Below are 21,910 nucleotides of genomic sequence, written 5' to 3'. Positions count from 1 at the left end.
TTTGTCAGTAGGTCAATCACTCTTCCACACCCTATCCTCCACCCTAAGACCTAACTCTGAAATTGGAGTCCGGGTATAGGATATGGCATTTAGAAAGCAAAAAACCCAAAATCTACCCATTCCTGTCTGGCTGTACCAGAGGCAGTCCTTAAGGAACTATATAGAAAAGTCTATCCTTTCCAGTCCTAGGTAATTCAGGGGGAAATAAAGGAATCAAATACTGATTGAAGAGGGCAGATTCCAAGATTCTTTCTCTCCAAAACCCTTGATTCAGGGACAAACAGCAATAGAGAGGGTCCTTTGATAAGCATTCTGATGGGATCAGAGAGCCTGAGGACTTTGAGGCTGGTTGGGGCTTTGGAAAATCTCTCTTGCTATACCGGAGGGAGCCTTTGCCAGGGAGAGTACCTGTACTCTCTCCTACAGGAAGGCAGTAGGACTGGGTTGGCAATGGGGACAATAGGCAACTAGAAGTCTTCCTGTTTCCCATTGTCTGAATAGGATGTACTAAGGGACCCAGAAATTCCCATTTGCCCCAGTTGAGGGGGCTGAGAGATGCTTAGAACACAGTAAAATAGCAAAATCCTGTGCTTGGAACAAAAAAGCCACTGTAGACTCAGAATTTGAGACTACATAAAACTGTCCAGGATCACAGGCTTCACTGGTGGGTGCTAGCAGGAACTCGCTTCCCAGGAGACAGACAGGACTGGCCACTCTTTAGCCCTAACCAGCAAGAATCCCTTTAACACTGCACAGGTCTGAGGACACTTCCTCTTCTGCCATCACGAGGATAAATAAGTCATATCTAGACATCACCTTGGAAAGGAACAGAGGAAAGAGAGAAAACTTGAGAGTTTGAAAATTTTCTTCAAAGACCTACCCTGCAAGTGAGTCCCAGTGAGAAAGATAAAATTATAGAAAATAGGAGGCTGGCCCTGTGGCTGGGTGGTTGAGTTCACGTGCTCCACTGCAGGCGGCCCAGGGTTTCGTTGGTTCAAATCCTGGGCGCGGACATGGCACTGCTCATCAGGCCACGCTGAGGCAGCGTCCCACATACCAAAACTGGAAGGACCCACAACGAAGAATATACAACCATGTACTGGGGGGCTTTTGGGAGAAAAAGGAAAAAATAAAAAATAAAAATTATAGGAAAATAGAGTAGCCACATTTGCTTTGCATATCTGTTTGTGAAAAGTGAGTATTTTTGCCACCTCGGTGCCTTTGAGGGTGTTTCCCAAGAATTTTGAGAACCTGTGTGCAGCAAATTTTCATACCATGGAGCGATTATAAACCTCTAGGCTACAATTAAAAATTTTGAATCAAGACCATGACCCAGAGAGAGAGAGGATTTGCAGATATAAATAGAGGATGTTCAGCATAAGGTAGAAAAGCGGGGTTAAGAAAAGTTATTACCAGAGCCTCTTCTTAGTCTGTAAAGCTTTGAAAAGTAGAGCCAGCTTTTCAGAAAGGGAAGCCTAGTACTATCAGCATCAGTTTAAGACTGGGACATATTTGAAGATGGTATTTTTGGATGAAGAGATTGGACTTCAACAATTAATCAGAAAGAGAACACCCAGCTAGTATTTCATCCATTAAGTCCACCCAGGGAGAGCCAAGGAGTCAGTGAGTAGATTCATTGTCAGTCTTGTGAGAGCTAACTAAGTGAATACCCATCCCTCTCTTGAGCCAAACAGCTGAGGTTAAAGAATATTTATCTCCTGAGAGTAAAGAAGAACATGGTTAGAGATTGGGATGTGGCTAATTCATATTTCCTGCTGCCTTTAGGTAGAGATAGCTACTCATCTCCATGCCAGTATTCAGCATCCACTAGAAATTTATCCCCTAGTTCAAGGGGAACATTTGTAACATTTGTAATCTGCAGCTTCTAAGGGGTGAGGGTAGGGTGATGTAATGGGCCAGTATTCGGAAGAGACTATCCCTTCTTGGAGACCAAATAGTGATATAAGATAAAAGACTCAATCAGTACCCAGGTTTTCTAGCCAGATTTGTAAGGATTGGGTAGAAGTTATAGAGAAATAAATGTAGGATAATAATCAAGCTCTCATCTTCTTGGAAAAAGGGAGGGTAAGACCTTAATCATGAGTAAATGTCCTTTGCAAGAATACAAAAGTTTACTATGGTAGCATTGTATGTTTCAAATATCTCCCAGTTAAGATTCCTTATCAAGAAACTTATCTCTCTGTCTCCTACAGCTTGCCCAACTGCCATTAAGAGTTAGTCATAAGCGTAAAGTCAAGAAGAGGAGACAAAGTCCATTGCAGAAGTGGGATGTTAACTATAGTAGGAGTCGTCTCAGGTAGAGAAAGGGGTGCCTTAAGAGGAAAATCTTCTTCTTGCAGTCTGGGGCAATTTTGAGAAAAAATGAGACAGAAAAGAAAAGTGAGGCAGACAGTTGTTAAGGCTTTCATGCTTCCCTTCTCCACACACAGTTAGGAATCAAAAAGAAGGAGGTGGTGTTTCATACACATCTAAATAGCTTTGGAGAAGCCCAAGGATTAGGGTGAAATGGCAACTTCTCCGTCTGGAATGTATTAGAGTGGAGTTATAAGACTTCAGAAGAAATCCTTTTTCCTGGCATCATCTGACGTGGAGGAAGACTAGTAGAGCTGGGGTGGCAGTGAGGTGGATAGATGAATGATGCTGAGCTAGAACCCATGCCTTTCTACAGTAGGTCTGTGGCATGCAGGACATCCAGAAGATCCTATATCTGCAAGAAGGGGACAAGGTGTAAGAGCACTTCTGTACCTAGGGATGGTAGAGGGCAAGATGTATAGATTCCTGGGAATGATGACTTTGAGACTGGGGACAAAGATCCAGGGTCTAGGACTGTAGTGGTGAACATCAGCACAAAAGCTGGATAAGACAATAGCTCCTCAGACTACACAGCCATTCCAATCAGCTGCTTTTCAGCAAGGTTCAGCTAGGATCCAGAGGAATTTGTATGATTCTGAGGCTCCCCTTTCTCCCAACAGCCACAAAATCATGCCAAGCATCTCCTTTCCCTGTACACCTGGTTATATTAGTGAAGTATAGGCAGGGAAAGACGATATCAGAGAGACGAAGCATATGACCTAGAGCCCGAGTATCTGCCTAAAGGGATTACTAGATATTGTACTGGACTCAGCTTGTTGAGTTATACCCAAATTTATCCACTTCTCATTTCTCAGATGCAGTTGGTTTGTGAGAAAGATCTGATGAATGATATAATTTTTTAAAAAAAACTAATTTCTTTGAGCATCTGAGAGTAATAGAATGAGCAATTTTGTAATCCTAATTATACATTAATAAGGAAATAGTGTCCAAAAAAGCAATTAGCAAGAAAACTCTTTTATTGATAGAAAAGCAAAACGAATTTTCCATGAATTCTAATATCTATTTTATTCTGTCTGTTGGATATACTCAAGTTCAAAAATCAGTTTTTTGTTGTTCTTGTTGTTGTCATCGTTGTTTTTGTGGTTAATCTCTCCATAGAAATAACCCGATGAGATCACAAGCGTCCCTGCCTCAAACCAGTAGGACCACCTTGACAAGCCATTGTCCCCAATTAAAGTTAATTAAATTCCTATTCTTAGCTAAGCATTCCTACATGGCACCAATTGTATTACTAGGTTGGTGACATTAATAACTATTGATGTCAAGCCATCCAAGCTATTTCTCAAATGTTATCAAATAAATCAAAAACCAAATCAGAATCAGATTTATGTTCAATCCAATGATTAAATGCCCCTCTATAGATAATTTAATTCATTCTCCTGTGAACTAAGACACCTATGAGCCACAATCACCAAAAATCCAAAAACGGATAGCTCAGATAAGTGGCTCTCCAGATTCAGATTCAGAGTCCAGATTCACATGGGAATGGACCCGAGGAGCCTGACCAGATTAGACTAAACTTTTTGGTTCTAATTTAGCCTATAACTTTCACATAATATCAGCTAGCAGTTGCTCAACTGTTACCCACAGAAAAGCATTTAAAGCATATATGTCTGCACAATGGAAAAAAAATGGAATTTTAACCATTATCTAATTAATTGAATTGATATAAATATAAATGGTGGAAAAGGCAGATGTCAAAGGTTTTTAAAGCTAATTTATCCATATTTTCCAAAAACTACTTATCAAACTAAACAGGTAATGGTCATTTTTTCACTTTACCTTTAGCTATGCAGATATAAGTTGTGTCTCCACATGACATATAGGTTGAAAATAAAAAATCAAGCCACAATGCAGGTTTGTGGTCTAAATGGCCCTAAACCTGTTCTAGATATTTTTGCTTTCCATCTAGATATTTAGACCACATAGATATGGTCATAAGTTCATTATCACTGCTACATTTGAGTTACTAAATAGGAAAGGAAGCTTATCTAATTACCAATTCCCCGAGCCAACCAGGACTCTCCCCTTTCATTAAATAAAGAGAAAGTCATTCAGATTTGACCCCAGAGAAATAAGTACATGCATATACCTGACTTCTTAGTATCCTCTCTGGATAAGAGGATGGAACAACTATTTGGTTTCCATCTCATTCTTGTAATGACAGAAAAGAGAATACAAAAAGTCCATTGTAAATTTGTACAAAATGTATGCATATATAAATACACATCTATGGGTGTATATAAATTCTAAATAAGATTATATCCATCTACATCTTTAAGATTCAGAGTCCCATACAGATGACATAATGGTATTCTCTCTCCAATTGTCTCATTTTTAAAAACAATAAGAATCAAGCATGCCACCTTATTAATACTGAATAGCAAGTGCAGAAGTTGAGATGTAGCTATAGGGATTTGAAGCAATTAGTTTGACGGGACATCAGTGAATAAAATCCTTAAAATAAATTTAGCTATTTCCAAATTGCCTTTTGTTTCATATAAATGAAATCCAAAATGCCCTGTTGGTAGCATCCCAAACTCCTGAGACTGTCAATAGAGCTCTATAAAAAGCAATGCTTTAAACAGGGTCTGTGCAAATTGCTTGGAAATGTGCTTATTGCAATAATTTGGGGTGGGGACTGGCATTACTAGAATTTTATGTAATTCGCTATCTCATAAAAAATCTCAAGTAACACCAACAGAAGCGTAGGGTTCTGAGTATATTAAACTCAGCATGAAATTTGACTCACAAACCATATCATCTTTACACAGAGTACTATTAAAAGTATTAAACCATAGTCAATTAATGGAGAAAGGTATACATATTTAAAGGTGCACAATCAGAGCATATTATGGATGTGTGCCCATGTTTAGAGGTATCAAGATCTTTTTTTAAAACAATATTCATAATGCTTTCTGTTTCTCCTGTTTCCTCTGTTCCTTTGGGGAGAAATTATATAGGACAATTTCATAATTACCCCCTACGGTGTACAGGCTGCTCCTTGGAAGGGGATTATTATTGCATGCCTTGAATGCACTATGATTCATAAGGCAAGAATGTATGAGTAGCTTCAGCACCAAGGAAATGGAATCATCATCCAGCACGGCTCACAACAGAACATCTTATTGCTTTAATAAAATTGGAAATTATTCACTGTAAAAAGTGCACCAAATAAGAAGGGGAAAGTAATATCCATGTACTTAGTGGAGCTCATTGGAAATGAGGAAGCTCCCTTCTGAGTCCCTGATTCTATTCAAATTTCAAGTCCAAAAGTCATTCCGTAATAAGGTATTAAAGAGCTACAGCTGGATGAGGGTGAGCTACAAAAATTAATGGATTTTCTTCTTCACAGTGCCTTAGTCATTCTGATGTACAATGTAGAGCTCTGATGCACTAAAGGATTCCCTAGTGGCCTGAGGGAGTTAATGCACTCTTTTACCTATTACTAGGAAGTGACTAAGGCACTGGAGAGAATCTGGTTCATTGTTTAATATATTGTACCCAAAGATTTTACCTGGTCTTCCTAATATTACAACATGGCATGCTTAAATGGTGATCCCCTGTGCTTCAGGAAAGGACTTGAGTGAAGATCTCATGAGTGATTAAAATTAAGCTTATTAAGTTATTTTTATAAAAGATGCAGACCGAGCTTGGGGATTTTAATAGATGACCTAAAACCTCAGAGGTAATATTTACCCTAGATACAAGCACATATTCCTGGAACCAAGAGAGAGAATACAGAACTACTGGTTACTTGGGAGAGGGATGCACTTAGGGGCACTGTTGCCTTACACCCTGCAGGTTAGTAAGAACTCTTTTGGTTGAGCTTTTTTGAGAACATTCTCATTCATACATTTTCCAAATGTTTGAACAGCAGTCAAAGAATTGGTTCCCAAGAAAGGATGCCACTGCATATAATTAAGATTATAATATGCTTCTGGCCCCTTCTATCATCAATTCAAGGGAAACAAAGTGGTAAATAACCATAGGTGGACTCCATTTCTAACATAGATGGCCTTGTCTGGCCTTAGCAGAGAGAAGAAAATTATTGATCTTCTTCTCTCACTTTCTTTTTTTCTCAATCTTTCCTCACATAATCAGTGAAGTTAGGCACACCAGACTCAGAAGGAGACAGAGAGCCCTTCCTTTGCTGCATCTCTGATGCAGGCACAGATTTCTAACTAAACAAGCTGCAAACATTTTTATGCTACGTGTAGTCACCGGATTTAACTTCTCTTGAAATTTGCATGTCCTGTCATCCAAATTGCCCAACATCCCCACCAGTCTCACCCCCAAACGCATACAGTACAAGCAAGCACACGCACCACTGCCTCCAGGTGGTAATTGCATGCAGGGAGGACTACAGGCACTGTTTAAATATTAACCAAGTTTTAATAGATGGCATTCCTGCACATCCATTATTTGTTTGTTTTCTCTTGTGGTTGTTTCTGATATTCGCAAAAGAAAAAAGAAAACATGTGTCATATTTTTATAACAGTCTACTACAGAGTAAGGTACAAAAGAACACTTCTGGAAACAGCAGAAGCCAGGCCTGCACCACTGAATTCTTCATCCAGTGGTAACCTTTATATCAACAGCTGGAAATTAAGAACAAGAATATACAGTTTGGAGGACGTAGTACAGAACTATAGTTTGCTTCTGCATTTGGTACCAATATAATAAATATATAACAAAGGTGCATTTGTTCTAAAAGTTAAACAGAAACATTCTGGTTGGTTAGATACTGCACTTTCAGGACTGCACATCACCTAATACTTCGTTGGTTTGGTTTTTTTACAAAAAAGGTAACTTACTCAATGTTTAATAATAAGAAAACCAATAGTACACGCAAACCCGATTGTAGAAAAAGAAGAAAGAAACCAACAAAAAGCTAGAGTAGTCACTTTCCAAAACAGCCCCTCCTCCACCTGCACAACCACAGTAAGTAACCAGTTGGGTGAGGCAATTTCAGCACCACACCTGGCTGGACAGTTCCTGGGTCCCTTGTGAATCCTGAAAATGCCACAAGTCAAAGGTGTACAGGAGGGGGCGGGGCAGGAAGCCAAAGAAGTAGGTTCTTTAAAAAAAAAAAAAAATCACTTAAAGATTTCTAATGTACTTATGCTCGGCCAGCGAGGGACATTTCTAAAAGTAAATTAAAATGCCTGGTCCTGAAAAAGGGAATGGTTAAGGAAGGGGTGAGAAGAGGGCTGACTGGAGAGCAGTACCTGTCATAAACGTTTTTCTGGGACTGTCTCTGTGGCCTCTTGTACTCCTGGTGCTTAACGTAGACATTTTCTTTATAATATACTATTGCCTGAGCCCGGCTGAGGGTGGGAATGGGGAAGGGAGGGAAGCTGAAGGAAAAGTAAAAGCTTGGAGGGCGGAGGGAAAGGAAGGTAACTGAACCTTAACTTGACAGCTATGTACAACACACTGGGCCCCCTCCACTCCCTTCGCCCCGGGGGTCAATGCCTTTTATATATTTGGTAGCTTGTGCAGTTTCTCCTCCTTGTTGTAGGGGGCACAGGGTGGAGAGGGAAGATACATCCTTCATTGACAATGAAAAATTATGTGATTTGTCATGCGCTTGGATTGTGTTATTAGTATTATAATTACTATAAATGTTAATAATAAAGTATTATTATCAGCGTTATTTCTTCTTCCGAGACTTTCCTCGCCCAATATTTACAAATACCGCACAGTGCCTCGGCGGAGGAAAAACAGAGTAAGGAGAGGGCAGATACGGAAAGAAGGAAGAGGAAAGAGAGGCCAGAGGAAAGTGGAAGAGGAAGGACGGAGGAAAAAAAGCGAGGACGGCAAAGATGCTGGAAACAAGGAAGGGGAGAGGTGAGGGGCTAGACAATCAGGACAGTACCACCGTTTGCAAAAGGCCCTCGCCAGCTGTGTCCAAACAGGAGGAGGCTTCGTGTGCTCCTCGCGGACTGGGGGCCGGTGGTGGAGGCGGAGGAGCACAGGGACCCTGGCACGGGATGCCAGGGGACGAAGAGAAGGAGGAGGTGTTGGAGGGAGCGCAGAAGGCTGAGTCCCGGGGCTGCCTCTCCAGCCGGGTTTCTTTTGCTTGGGTTGGGGCCTGGCGGCCCGCCTGGGGCAGCCCCCTGCCGCCACGGTTGCCGCTGCAATGATCCCGCTCGTATTCCTCCTGAGCCCTCTGCATCTTCCGCTTCTTCATCCGACGCTTGTGGATGTGGAAGGTGGAGAGGGACAGCACGATGAGGCAGAAGATGAGGGTGACCAGGACAATCAGCACCAGCGTGGAGGAGAAGGACTGGAAGAGCTGCTGTCCCACCTGCGTGATGCAGGTGCCGCCACCGCCTGCGCCCGGGCCACGGGCACTCGCGTTGCCGCTGCCGCTGGCGTTGGGGGAAGCAAAGGTCCGGTTGAGGAGACACGGCGGCAACGCCAGCCTCAGCTCCTTGGGCGCCCTGGCACTCATCGGCGCTGGGCTGGGAGGGGCCGGGCCCACCAGACTTCCTCTTTTGGGCACACCGTTCCTACCAGCCAAGAAGAGGACTGAGCCCACGCCACCCAAAACTACTCCCTGGTGTGGGAGGGGATGCGCGCGAGCGAAGGACTGAGGGAGCAACTGCGGGCAAGCAAGCCGGCCAGGGAGCGAGCGGTGCCCAGGAGATCCTCTCCGGCCCCGCCTCGAACGCGTGTCGGCGCGCCCTTTTCCTTTGCCAAGGCACCAGGCTGCAAAGAGAACAGGCTTAGTTAGGATCCCGGCCGCTGCCCAGGGGAGTGCAGAGGACTGGAAGGATCAGCCGCCACTGCAAAGCGGCCCTCTGGGCACCCTGCCTCAGCTGGGCGCTGCCGGTCTTCTCCGCAGCCCGCGGACCCCAGCCCGCCCGCCCCTGGCCGCGCACCAGTTTCGGGCTCGCGCCCCCGCAGGGAAGGGGTCTGCGCCGGCACCGCGGAGACGTGGATTACTCAGCAGATAAAGCAGCCTCCCTGCGCCCTCCACAACTTTCTAATTGCAACAGCCACGCAGCCGCCTCAAAACGCGGTCTCTGCTACCCAGAGCACGGACTCTCTTTCCTGCGCCCTCTCAATGGACGTCTTCGCCTGGATGCTATCCTACCCAGCCCACACCCTGCCCCCGAGCGGGCTCGCAATCCTCGCTTCCCGTCCCTTCCCCTCCCGACTCTCCCTTCCCGGACGGCGTCAGCTCCCTTAGGTCCCATTCCCGTGAGGGTGCCGCTGGCACCATACCGCACTCCGCCTCTGCCCGCCGCCGCGGCTGACGCGCAGGATCGCGCTCCATCCTTTCGCCAGCCTTCTTCCCTGGTACTTCCCCTCCACCAAAAAAAGGAACTGAAGCACCTTTCTCAGCTAAAGCACATCCCCGGAAATGCTCCCTTTTCCCCATCTCCCTGTGCCCCCCACTTGACAGTATCCTGCTTCTTTCTAGGGGAGCTGGAAATGGAAAGGGGAGGGTTCCTGCCTGCCAAGTTAGGGGAACGGACCTTCTCTCCGGCCTTCCCAGACCCAGCCCGAGGGCCCCGAGGCTCTTCCCGGAGATGAGAGGCAAGTAGACCCGCAGCGCGCAGCAGAGCCCCCTGGCCGCTCTCAAGAAGCAGCTGCAAACTGTTGCACTGCGGAGCAGCGAGGCGGCGCGCAAGCCCGGGCCGGGGCAGGGGCGGGGGCCGAAGCTACGGCCAGGGGTGCCTGCGCAGGCCGCCGGAGCTGTCCTACCCACTCGCGCCCGGCCACCCGGCCGCCCAAAGCCTTTAGCCGCATGGCGTCCCTTACCTGGGGCCGCCAGCTGGCTGCAGGGAGGGAGCCCCCGCCGCGTGGCTGCAGAGGCGGCTGCAGAACGCGCGGAGTGAAGGGGCCAGAGACCAAGCCGCGCTGCCGCCGCCGCCGCCGCCGCCGCCGCTGCCGCTTTGGGGAGCTCAGCTCGCAGCCTATTGCCAGAGAGGCCGGTGACGTCAGACAGGCACCGCCAGGGCTCCAAGCCACCCCTCAGGCCCCCACCTCACCCTCATACCCCAGCACCTCGTCCTGACAGAGCGAGCCTCCGCCTCACACGTTCCCAGTTCCCTGCCCAGGGGCTATGAAGAGCAGCCCCCACCGCCAGCCTGTGACCAAGCCACCTACCTTCTGCACTCCGACGCCTGGAAGGAGGGCTGAAGCCTCAGTTCTTTGGCTGCCCAGTTCCTCACCCTCAACCCTTTCCCACGTGGTCCCAGGTACACCTTTTTACAATCTAGAGATCCATCTCCCGTCAGGGCACACGCTAGATTTTTCTCCCTCCGTTGATGAGGATCACCCCGCTCCCCAGTCCTGTCTATGCTGGCCTGGTTCTGAACAGAAATTGCGTGCTTAGGAGAGATGAGAGGGGCATTTCTGAACGCAGGAGTGGAAGAACCTGAAGTACAAACCTGGACATGTATTTAACATCCAACAATCCAAATTAACCGTTTTCCTTTCCATTGGAGTCTCCAACTTGCCCTTCAGTCCACCTGACTCATGATCCTCCTCTCTTCGCTCACACGCTCATCTCCAGGCGCAAGACCCGCTCAATGTACTAAACTCTCCTATTCTGACTACCTGGAGGCTCATGAACACGCAAAGCACACACGCGGTTTACAAGGCAGGAAGACGAAAGTCACCCAGAGGAGCACAGAAATGAACCGCCCTACAAAAATTCTGAGCATTGTGCCTCTTACAACGTACGCCTTCATCGGCCCCAGTGCTTTATAAGTGCTTGGTCGTTTGCTGTAGTATTAACAATAGGCTTTCAGCAAATGGATAGAACTTCCTAAAAGATTCTCCTCAACCTGTCTAAATCTGGGCAGAGACTAATCAACTATTGGTTTAGAACCCTTGGGAAGATATTAGTAGTGCATTTGGTGACAGTAGCCAGCTTCAAAATGAGGTATTCTCATTTTTCTACTGGATAAGCTAGTTTGGAATAGCACCTAAAAACAGTGTATGGTCTTCGAAGACACTCAGGTGTCTGAATAAACGTGCATTTGCTTTTTCCCTCCCTGTCTTGTTTCCTTCCCCTCTTTGAGTCTAACACAGTGCCTGTACGATATTTACTTGCTAAACTGAGTGGCGCGGTATGCGTTGCTGATTTTTCCTGCGATGCATCAGAATTGAGAGAGAGCAGGAATGACTGACACCCTCCTATCTGCTTGTATTTGCAAGCAGAGGGTTGTGTGAGAAAGGTTTGACATGGACAGTAAAAATTGTTTGTCTGTAATTGGAGGGTCCCTCTTTCTTACCCTTGGCTTCCTATTTAGTCCTACTCCAACATCTTTTCTTATGCTTGCCCTTGGCTTATATATGGAGGAAGAAATACATCATTTTTCCCCAAAATTCTGTTTTCATTTATTTGAATAAAAGTCATCAGCTTTTTCTTCATAATTGTCTCAAAAAAGAAAAAGGGATCCGTATTTAAGCGAATAGTTCAGTATGTGCTGAATAAAGCGTGATTACTTCAGAGCACAGATTGATGCCCTTGGATACCAGAGTCACACAATTAACGATGGCCAATGACCCTAATGCTGGCTTAGCCTTGAACGAGGGCACCAATGTCCTGTAAAAGCCACCCACCACATTTGGACATCCTGACTTTGATGGGCTCAGGACACGAAGTGGTGAGCCTTGTTTTCACTGTAATCACTAAGTGAGACCACCTGACATGCAGTGCCCCATTTTTGCGCACTCTCTTTGCTCCTGAAAAGTTGAATCTAATCAACATTTTGGAAAGCAAATCCAATTTTGAATACTCTAAAAAGGGATCTAGCTATATAAAGAGACTCTTAAGAAAAACTGTCTTGTAAAGCAAAGAATCTTTACATAATTAGAATTAACTCTCACTGGTCTATCTGTTTTCTAGATTTGGAGGAATGACTTATCAGGTTTTCCCAGTGAGGGCCATACATATCTTTACCATATGTTATCATGGGATTACAATATGAATAAAATGGGATTCCTTTTGCACACCAAGCTTCTAGGACATGTGATGAGGCTGCCATTGTTCTTACTCTTTTATTGTAAACGATAACCATCCGTTATACCAGGAGTGCTAAAAGTGTCTGCACCATTTTATACAACCTCTGAAAAGACAAGGTGTTGCCCTCGAAAACTTACAATCTTCAGCAGATAAATGTGATCCATAAGTCAATGGTATTTAACTGGAAATGATTTAGGTAGATTAAAGACATCAATTTTCAGGTCAAAAGCCCAGCACACTTTTTTTTTCCTTTCTCTTTCAAAAAGAATAGGCTGTGGGTGCACAATTTGTTCTTACCCAGAGAATGAATGTGCTAAATGCATACAGTTGGATGTCTCCGGGTAGTGTGATTCAAGCCCCGGGAATACCAGTGAGAGCAAACATGCACACTTCTTGGGTGGCAGAAATTGATCTTACTGAGTTGCTATATGATTTTGGCACATCTGGCACAATGGCAAGCCTTCTCCCAGACAACCACACTTCTAAGAGTGGAAGACCAAAAGATGTCTGAGATTCCCAGAATCTTCCCTTGTGACAGGAAAGCCCCTCTGGACTCAGGCACTTTCCAAATATTCAGCAACATATAATACTTGCTTTCAAGTTTGATGAGGGATGTCCATCTAGCTTAGATGCCACATGAGCACCTGATATGTCAAACCAAAAATGCACTGAATCAATAGTAACAATAATAAAAATAATAACAAAAATAATAAATGCTATTGTTATTATTATTTGCAAAGTACCTACTATGTGTCAGTCTGTACTACACTCTCCCTATAGTATAGAAGGAAAGTACCTCAACACAACAAAGGCCATATATGGTAAACCCACAGTTAGCATCATACTCAATGGTGAAAAACTGAAAGCTATCCCTCTAAGAACAGGAACAAGACAAGGATCCTTACTGTCACCACTCTTATATAATATGATATTGGAAGTCCTAGCCAGAGCAATCAGGCAAGAAAAAGAAATAAAAGGCATCCAAATTGGAAAGGAAGAAGTAAAACTGTCACTATTTGCAGATGACGTTTTATATACAGAAAACTCTAAAAAAAATCCACAAAACCTATTAGTAATAATAAACAAATACAGTAAAGTTGCAGTGTACAAAATCAGTTGTGTTTCTATACACTAACAATGAAATAGCAGAAAGAGAAACTAAGAATACAATCCCATTTACAATAGCAACAAAAAGAATAAAATACATTGGGATAAATTTAACAAAGGAGGTGAAAGACCTGTACACTGAAAACTATAAGACATTGTTGAAAGAAATTAAAGAAGACACAAAGAAATGCAAAGATATTCTATGCTCATGGATTCGAAGAATTAATGTAGTTAAAATGTTCATGCTTTCTAAAGCAATCTACAGATTCAATCAATCCCTATCAAAGTTCCAACAATATTTTCCACGGAAATAGAACAAAGAATCCTAAAATTTATATGAAACAACAAAAGACCCCGAATAGCTAAAGCAATCCTGATACAAAAAAAAAAAAGAACAAAGCTGGAGGTATCACATTACCTGACTTCAAAATATACTACAAAGCTATAGTAATCAAAACAGCATGGTACTGATACAAAAACAGACACATAAATTAATGAAACAGAATCAAGAGCCCAGAAATAAACTTTTACACCTATAGACAGATAATTTTCAACAAGTGAGCCAAGAACATACAATAGCGAAAGGAAAGCACTTCAAAAACTGGTGCTGGAGAAAGCCGGACAGCCACATGCAAAAGAATGAAGGTAGACCATTATCTTACACCATACACAAAAATTAACTCAAAATGGATTAAAGACTTGAATGCAAGACCTGAAACCATAAAACTCCTAGAAGAAAACATAGGAAGTATGCTCTTTGATATCAGTCTTAGAAGTATCTTTTTGAATACCATGTCTCACCAGGCAAGGAAAACAAAGAAAAAATTAAAAGATGGGATTAGGTTAAACTAGAAAGTTTCTGCACAGCAAAGGAAACCATCAACAGAATGAAAAGACAGCCTAACAATTGGGAGAAGATATTTGCAAATCACATATCTGATAAGGGGTTAATATCCAAAATACATAAAGAACACATACAATTCAACAACTGAAAAACAAACAACCTGATTACAAAATGGGCAAAGTATCTGAACAGACATTTCTCCAAAGAAGATATACAGATGGCCAACAGGCACATGAAAAGATGTTCGACCTCACTTATTATTAAGGAAATGCAAATCAAAACTACAATGAGATAGCACCTTATGCCTGTCAGATGGCTATAATTAACAAGACAAGAAGTAACAAATGTTGGAGAGGATGTGGAGAAAAGGGAACCCTCATACACTGCTGGTGGGAGTGTAAACTTATGCAGACACTATGGAAAACAGTATGGAGATTCTTAAAAATATTAAGAATAGAACTACCATATGGTCTAGCTATTCCACTTCTGGGTATTTCTCCAAAGAACACAAAAACACTAAGTCCAAAAGATATTTGCACCCCTATGTTCATTGCAGCATTATTCACAATAGCCAAGACTTGGAAACAACCTAAGTGCCCATCAAGGGATGAATGGATAAAGAAGCGGTATAAATACACAAAGGAATACTACTCTGCCAATAAAAAAAAACATGAAATCTTGCCATTTACGACAACATGTGTGGACCTTGAGGGTATTATGCTAAGCAAAGTAAGTCAGATGGAGAAAGTCGAATATCATATGATTTCACTCATAAGTGGAAGATAACAACAACAACAAACAAACACACAGATACAGAGATTAGATTGGTGGTTACCAGAGGGGAAGCAGGAGATGTGGGGAAGGCAAAAGAGATGACTGGGCACATGTGTACAGTGACGGATGGTAATTAGTTCTTTGGGTGGTGAACATGATGTAGTCTATATAGAAATCAAAATATAACGATGTACACCTGAAATTTATATGTTATAAAACAATGTGACCTCCATAAGAAAAAAAAATAAAATGAAATAAATTCTCTCTATATTAACATTAATCCTCAACATAACCCTGCAAGGCTATTTTTGCCAAAAAGCAAAATTATTTACTTATTCATTCATTCATTTAGTTGTTGAAAAAAAATCTTTGAGTACCTGCTATATGTCAGGTGAGGAAACTAAAGCTCAGAGTAGCTAAAGACCATGTCCAAGGCACTTAACAGAAGAATGTTACTGGAATCAAACCCGAGCAAACTGATTCCAAGCTTAGTATTCTTTCCATGAATAGTGGTCTCTGTCTCTCGCATACACACATACATCTCTATTTCTGTCTCTATTTCGTTTATTTCTATCTCTATATACTTCTGATTGGGGAAGCGTAAACAAGTCAAACCAGCAAAAAGCAGAGCTGCTTGATTGGAGCAGAGGAGGGGACATGAGAGGCCCCATTGTGGGGGTTCTCCCCTCCCCCGGCAGCAGTCCACAAGATGCTCCACACACTCTCTTGGACGGAGCAGAGTTCCATTTGGAAACCCTTGCTCTGCACTAGGTCACCTAGGCATGACATTCTGGACCACAGTGCAGCATGACATATGCCAGGCTCCTCTTATGCTTACAGGGACTTTTCCAGAGGATGTCCAGGTGATCCTGACATTTTGCCTAATCATATATCTCGATTCCTCTGGCCCTGCATATCTACAGAGGTATGCCCCATATGTTCTCATATTCCTGTTAAATCAACTACTGGCCCAGCTAGCAACTAATTAATAAACAAGGTTCTGAATGAGGCTCTTAATCTTGTTCAAGTTATCTAGTCCTTTTTTGATTCAGTCTTCTCATCTGTAAAATGAGAATAATAATAATAGTATCTCCCTTGCAGTGTTATTTTAACCACTGAGCATACAGTAAGCATTCAGTAAACGGTAACTCTTTACATTGTAAAGAAAATTACTCAGATTAATATTTTATCCCTGGCAATAGAAGCATTATACTGTTTTGGACACCAAAATTAGGAAATTTTGGAAACTTTTAGGAAAATTTGGAAATAATTCAGGAAAATTTTGATAAGTTTGAGTATCCTTTATGAGAGGATAACTATAAAGGTAAAGGGACTAAAAACAATGTAGATAATGAACAATTCAAGGAACCTGGAATATTCATCCTAGAGAGGGAAAAATGTGGGGGATGCGTCATAGAATCTACAAATGTTGGAGCATCATCATCAGAAGATGAATTTATCCTACTCTAGGTACTCAAGAGAGCACTGAAATAAAGTGGAACAGATATAGGAAGGAAATATATTTCAATTCTATTTCAGTATAGGAAAGAGCTTTCTAACCATGTAGCAGGTTATCATCTAAACCAGTAGTCTTCAAACTGGAGGACTCAAATCCCTGGAAGCACATAAAGATTTTTTCCAGGGGTATATGGTTATCTACATTTTAAAGGAATCATTTCCCAAATTCTCAATCTCTATGTGTACCTTTCCCCAAAATGTATCTGTCTGAGGTTAAACTTATCCTTGTCACCTCTCCTTGCATTTCTGCTACTTTACAAAAGAAAAACCTATGTCCACCGATCCTCAGTGTTCCCACCGTGTGTTACTCAGGGTGTAGAAATCTTGGGAAACTAAACAAAGGAATATCTTGAGGATGTATAACTGTTGAGGAGGTGACAGCAAAGCAAAAAGTCATGTATGAGCAATATTGATGGGATAATGCCTTATTTCCTCCAGGTGACGAACTCATTTTAAGGCTCTAGACTGTCTTTATATCGATCTATCTTAGAATTTAGAAGTGAGGTGGTTGTCACAGGGATACAAGTATTCCAGTTTATTTAAATTGAAGATGAATCCAGACTTTTGCTCACAGAAAGTAAGCCTGATTTGTCTATTTGGATTGATAATTTGAACTTCATTTGTCTGATAGATAGTATGGAAGACATATTATACCAACTGAATGTACTAAATCTATCAACCTGATGTTTTGACAAAATATATTTAAAGTACATATATGATATAGAATATGCCAGAAATTACATTCTTTGCAACTAAATGATTAAAAAGTTTTAAACGTCAAATTAAAATGTGCAGAGGCGTCCATGATTTTCCAAAATTCTTTTAGGAAGTATTCAGGCAAAAAACTTTGAAGATTTTTATTCCAAAGTGTCCAACTCCTGTGACACTAGACCCATCAGAGGTGTCACAGAGGAGATTTCTTACTAGGGTGGGAGTTTAAAGCAGGTGGCTTCTCTAATTTTAAGAAAGGCTGAGAGCCTACACACCTTTATATACCCATCAGGGTACTTCTAAGTTCTAGTCGCATAAATATATGTTTCATCCCTTTACACTTCATAATAAAAGCGTTCTCCAGTCAAGCTTCAGACCTACTAAATCTGGATATTTGTGCAAAAAAAATCAAGATTCCTCTTGCTATATTATGCTTGACTGGAAAAACTCGTTCATTCAACAAATATTCATTGTGTTCCTACCATGTGTCACAAATTGTGCTAGGTGCTCAGGACATCAGTGACCAAAGAAAAGTCTCTGTAATCAGGAACTTGCATTCTTGTTACACACATGATCACATTCTGACTATCTGGCCAAAGGCAAAGAATGCTAAAATTCCTCTCTTTTCCTGATATTTTAAATGAAATATCACTTGTGTCAAGGAACAGAAGAATGTAAACTAAACAGACTGATGGATGTGAAGCTAGAGAGGTAGATGGGTAAAGATAGATGGGCCAGCAGGTGTCAAACAACTCCTAAGATCTTTGTGACCAATAGCTCCTGGAAAATGAGAATTGTGGATCATGACCAGAAACCCAGTGGCATCCGCTTCTTTCAAGTGCTGCAGGCTGTGAATCTGCCTTTCATGAGAAAGATAAACTGAAAATATTTCCACCATACACAAAAAGATATGCCTAGACCAGGTTTCTCAATCTCAGCAGTATTGGCTTTTGGGGCCAGATAATTCTTTGTTGTGAGAGGCTGTCTTGTGCATTATAAGCAGAATACTAAAGATGGTCCCCCGAGATTAAGTCCCCTGATTATTCAATCAAAAACTAATCTAGGTACTGCTGTGGAGAGATTTTTGTGGGTGTAATTAAAGTCCCAAATAATTGATCTTAAGATATGGAGATTATTCAGATAGGCCTGATCTAATCAGGCCTCTCAATTCTCCTTAAAAGAAGAGAACTTTCTCTGGCTAGTGGCAGAAGAGGAAGTCAGAGATTCAAAGCACAAGGGGGATTCAACATGTGGTTGTTGACTTAGAAGATGAAGCGGGCATAAACAAACTAATGTGGGTGCCCTTTAGTTGCTGAGAATGTCTAACAACCAGTAAGGAAATGGGGACCTTGGTCTTATGATTGCAAGGAACTGAATTCTGACAACAACCTGAATGAGCTTAGAAGTGGATTTTTCCCCAGAATTTCCATATAAAAGCCTAGTATGGCCAACACTTGGTTTCAGCCCTGTGAGACTGTAAGTAGAGAACCTGGCTGAGCTCTTCTCCCAATCCCCCAGACTTCTGACCTAAAGAACTGTGAGACAACAAATGAGCGTTGTTTTAAGCTGCTAGGTTACACAGCAATAGGAAACTACTACATATATGTTTAGCAGCATCCCAGGCCCCTACCCACTAGACGCCAGTAGCAACCCTCTCCAGTCAAGACAATCAAAAATATCTCTAGACATTCCCAAATGTCACAGGGGAGTGGGAGTGCAAAACCACCCTTGGTTGAGAACCACTGGCCTAGACGTATGACTTGCCTGTGTACAGTTAGGAAACAGTGGTCCAAAGGAAGAGATAGGCATCTTGAGCCCTACTCATATTTTATGATAATTTCAATTATTGTTCTCTCTGAGTCGTTGAATTTGACCAAGAAAGACTCTGATGTGGAATGAAAGTATCAAGAATTCTCTATTAAATAAATCTGTAACAAATTCAAAAAATCATTAGGTTCTAGGGATCAATCAAAAGGGTTTGGAGGAGAATAAACAGTACCAACAAAAATTGTTACCTTCCATGGTAAATGAAGGTTCATGCAGAGAAAAGGGAAGCGATCTTGCTGGATTTGAGAACAGCTTTGGGTTCTGTTTTCTATAACACAAAAGTTCACAACAAGAGAGAAACACTTGGTTTGGGTCACAGATCTATTGGTGGAAGATTCTGATGGAACACAGTGATAGTAAGTGACTTACTCCCCATTGTGGGTGGCCATCTCAACTCCTCCTGTTTCTCTCTCCCTCATGAAGCAAACATTACTGTATTTATTTTGAGAATCAAGAAAGAAACCCAAATGGTCCCAAGATTTTTAACCTTTTACCTCTTTTAGTTCTTTTTTCTTCATTGTCTTTATATATCATTTTATGCTTGGAAAAGAAAACAAATGAAGAAATGTGAATAGGGCTTTGAAATAGCCTGGGAGTTATCAACCACAAAGTATGACTTGAGTAGGAAAGAAACAGATGAGCCAGCCTAGATTTCTTCCTGTACTCTTTGTTACCTTTTCTCTACGTCAGTTGCTATAAACTGTGCTTTCTGTTACTGTAACAAAGTGTATGGGGAACAAAGCCAGAGTGTTTCAGAGGAAGACAAAAACAATGATGGAGTAGCAGAGGGGGCATGTTGGACAGGTACATTTGATGTAATCAAATGAAACTTTGTTTGTCTTTGTTTGTTTCACTGTACCTTTAGATACTGTCCAGAAATATCTTCTCTGTTGTTGAGTGAAAAATTCATAGGTATCACGACCTGTTGGATCACTTTTAGTTAAAAGACAATGCTACATCCTTTTAAATCATAACGCAATGTCAATTTAGTAATTAGAACAGCTAGTCTAAGACACTTATTAAAAAAACATTAATCATATACTTTCTCTTTCCTCATAGCATGGGCTTATTTTTGACTGAAAGCCTAGAACCATGAAAAGGAGTAACACTTGGTTTCTTGTTTATTTCTCTGGCTTGTATTTCTCCTCCTTTTTCCTCACCATTCATCCCTGGATTGCTAGATAGTTTCTTATCTCTCCGGAGTCAAAGCAAAGGAGAGGGGAAAATGGTAAAGGGATAGAAAAATTTACCTAGACTGGTTCTGTTCCAAGATGACTTTACACTCCTGGGGCCTAATGGATGTTCAGGGTGACTTAGGATGGAGAACTTTCTCTTTGACCTGTTTATATTCACCCCTTTGCTCAGTTGTCACTGGTGACTATTTCTTCACTCCCTAGAAGTTTATTTCTTTCAGCTTCTTGCTGCTTAATCCTAAGAGAAAACTCCAGGAAAGAGTGTCCAACATCCACCTAAGAATTTTCCCATCTGAGGAGCCAGGAAGCTGGGCGTTTATACAGCAATTGCATCTCATTTGCTGCAGGCAATCATTTTCTAAGCTTCAAGGAACTATCCCAGCAGCATGTTAGAATTGACCACAGGAGTCCTTCCCAGTACATTAAAGCTGACATCACGGGAGAATGCCCCCATTTCAGAAACTCTATATCCAGCCTCATAGTCCTCACTGCTGGGCTAGCACCCTCAAAGTCCACTAACAGGTATGTTCTCCCTGATTGTGCTAGGACATAGTAGCCAAGTCTTGCAGCTCTTTTGTTAATGATACCTTTTTGTGCAGGGAAAGTATTTTCCCAGGGGTTCAAGCTGAGTTTTGACCCTATTTATTGTCCTGTAATCTGTGAGGTAGATAGAGGTAAACTTTGAAGAAAAGTATCATCTTATGAGGTGTCTGCCTAGTCATGATTTCTAGGCAACGAGAATCCACTATCCTATAACCATGGGGAGTGAACCATTTCTGTAGGCTCAGTGGTTCAAGAGAATCTGTAAATTCAAGGTTCTCAAGTACATCTGCCCCAAATATCCCCATCTCACCTCTCAGGGCCACATTCCTTCCCTATCAAGGCCCTGATTTTAGCATAAGAGACTTCCCAGGCCTGAGAATTAAGTCTTTGCAATTCTACCTCTTTCATACTCAGGTCTGTACCTGACTTTTGGTTAGATGTGGCCTCTGGCTACAGGAAGTATGGCCGCTTTAAATGCTGTTAGAGGTCTTCTGGACTTCACACTAAGAATAACTTGATGGTTAGCTGAATTGAGGCTGCCATTTTTTTTTTCTTCAGTGCCTCTATGACAATTAACAACAATTAATTCCACAATCCTCATAATTACCGTTGCCACCATATCTAAAAAATGCTAGAAATGTTTTGTAAGTCTTTATCCCATTGTAATTCACCACAGATGAGAATATTCATAGTTGTGATGCTCAGCATGCCAGAAATTATCATCACCTCTCTTATCATCACCAGTAATGGGGCCCTTTTTGTGATCTGCTTGGCAAGTTCCAGAATCCTATCACAAAGGTGATCTTCCTTGGATCTCTTCTAGTGCCAATTGTCTTAGTTTGGGTTCCTCCAGAAGTAGACCTGAAGGCAAGGATTTGAATGCAAGTAATTTATTTGGGAGTTGCAGAGAACACCAGTCGGGTAATAAGGGAAGAGGAGACAGCCAATAAAGAGCACAACACAAAGCCAGCTACCACTAGAGTTTAACCCCACATGGAAATTTTGGGA

The 21,910-nt window shown here is 42.1% G+C and overlaps 1 protein-coding gene and 1 long non-coding RNA gene across 5 annotated transcripts in view; both read right to left on the bottom strand.

Annotated features, from left to right (window-relative positions):
- The window catches only part of LOC111774101 (uncharacterized), a 200,721-nt gene that overhangs the window by 131,085 nt on the left and 47,726 nt on the right, over positions 1-21,910 (bottom strand). The gene's annotated exons all lie outside the window — the stretch shown is intronic.
- C7H11orf87 (chromosome 7 C11orf87 homolog) lies at positions 3,333-11,235 on the bottom strand. 4 transcript variants are annotated; one of them, XM_070272750.1, is made up of 2 exons: positions 10,803-11,235; positions 3,333-9,111 (listed from the first exon to the last, which is right to left on the bottom strand). In XM_070272750.1, exons 1-2 carry the CDS (start codon positions 10,852-10,854, stop codon positions 8,264-8,266), a joined length of 900 nt encoding a protein of 299 aa, XP_070128851.1. In that variant the 5' UTR covers positions 10,855-11,235; the 3' UTR covers positions 3,333-8,263. The 4 variants fall into 4 exon arrangements, with proteins under 4 accessions (XP_070128851.1, XP_023500527.1, XP_070128852.1 ...); XM_023644759.2 differs by lacking the exon at positions 10,803-11,235 and adding an exon at positions 10,171-10,530; XM_070272751.1 differs by lacking the exon at positions 10,803-11,235 and adding an exon at positions 9,885-10,277.

Source organism: Equus caballus, chromosome 7 (assembly GCF_041296265.1).
Source record: "Equus caballus isolate H_3958 breed thoroughbred chromosome 7, TB-T2T, whole genome shotgun sequence".
NCBI classification, from domain to species: domain Eukaryota; kingdom Metazoa; phylum Chordata; class Mammalia; order Perissodactyla; family Equidae; genus Equus; species Equus caballus.
Note: the sequence above shows the minus strand (reverse complement) of the source record. Positions and strands in the feature narration are given on the sequence as shown.

Bases quoted from the DNA above. Each gene is read 5' to 3' on its own strand.
- C7H11orf87 (XM_070272750.1), bottom strand. From the start codon at position 10,854: ATGGAAAGGAAAACGGTTAATTTGGATTGTTGGATGTTAAATACATGT. The intron at 9,112-10,802 runs GTTTGTACTTCA...TTCTCTTTGCAG, and splicing joins GATGTTAAATACATGTCCAG to CCTGGTGCCTTGGCAAAGGA.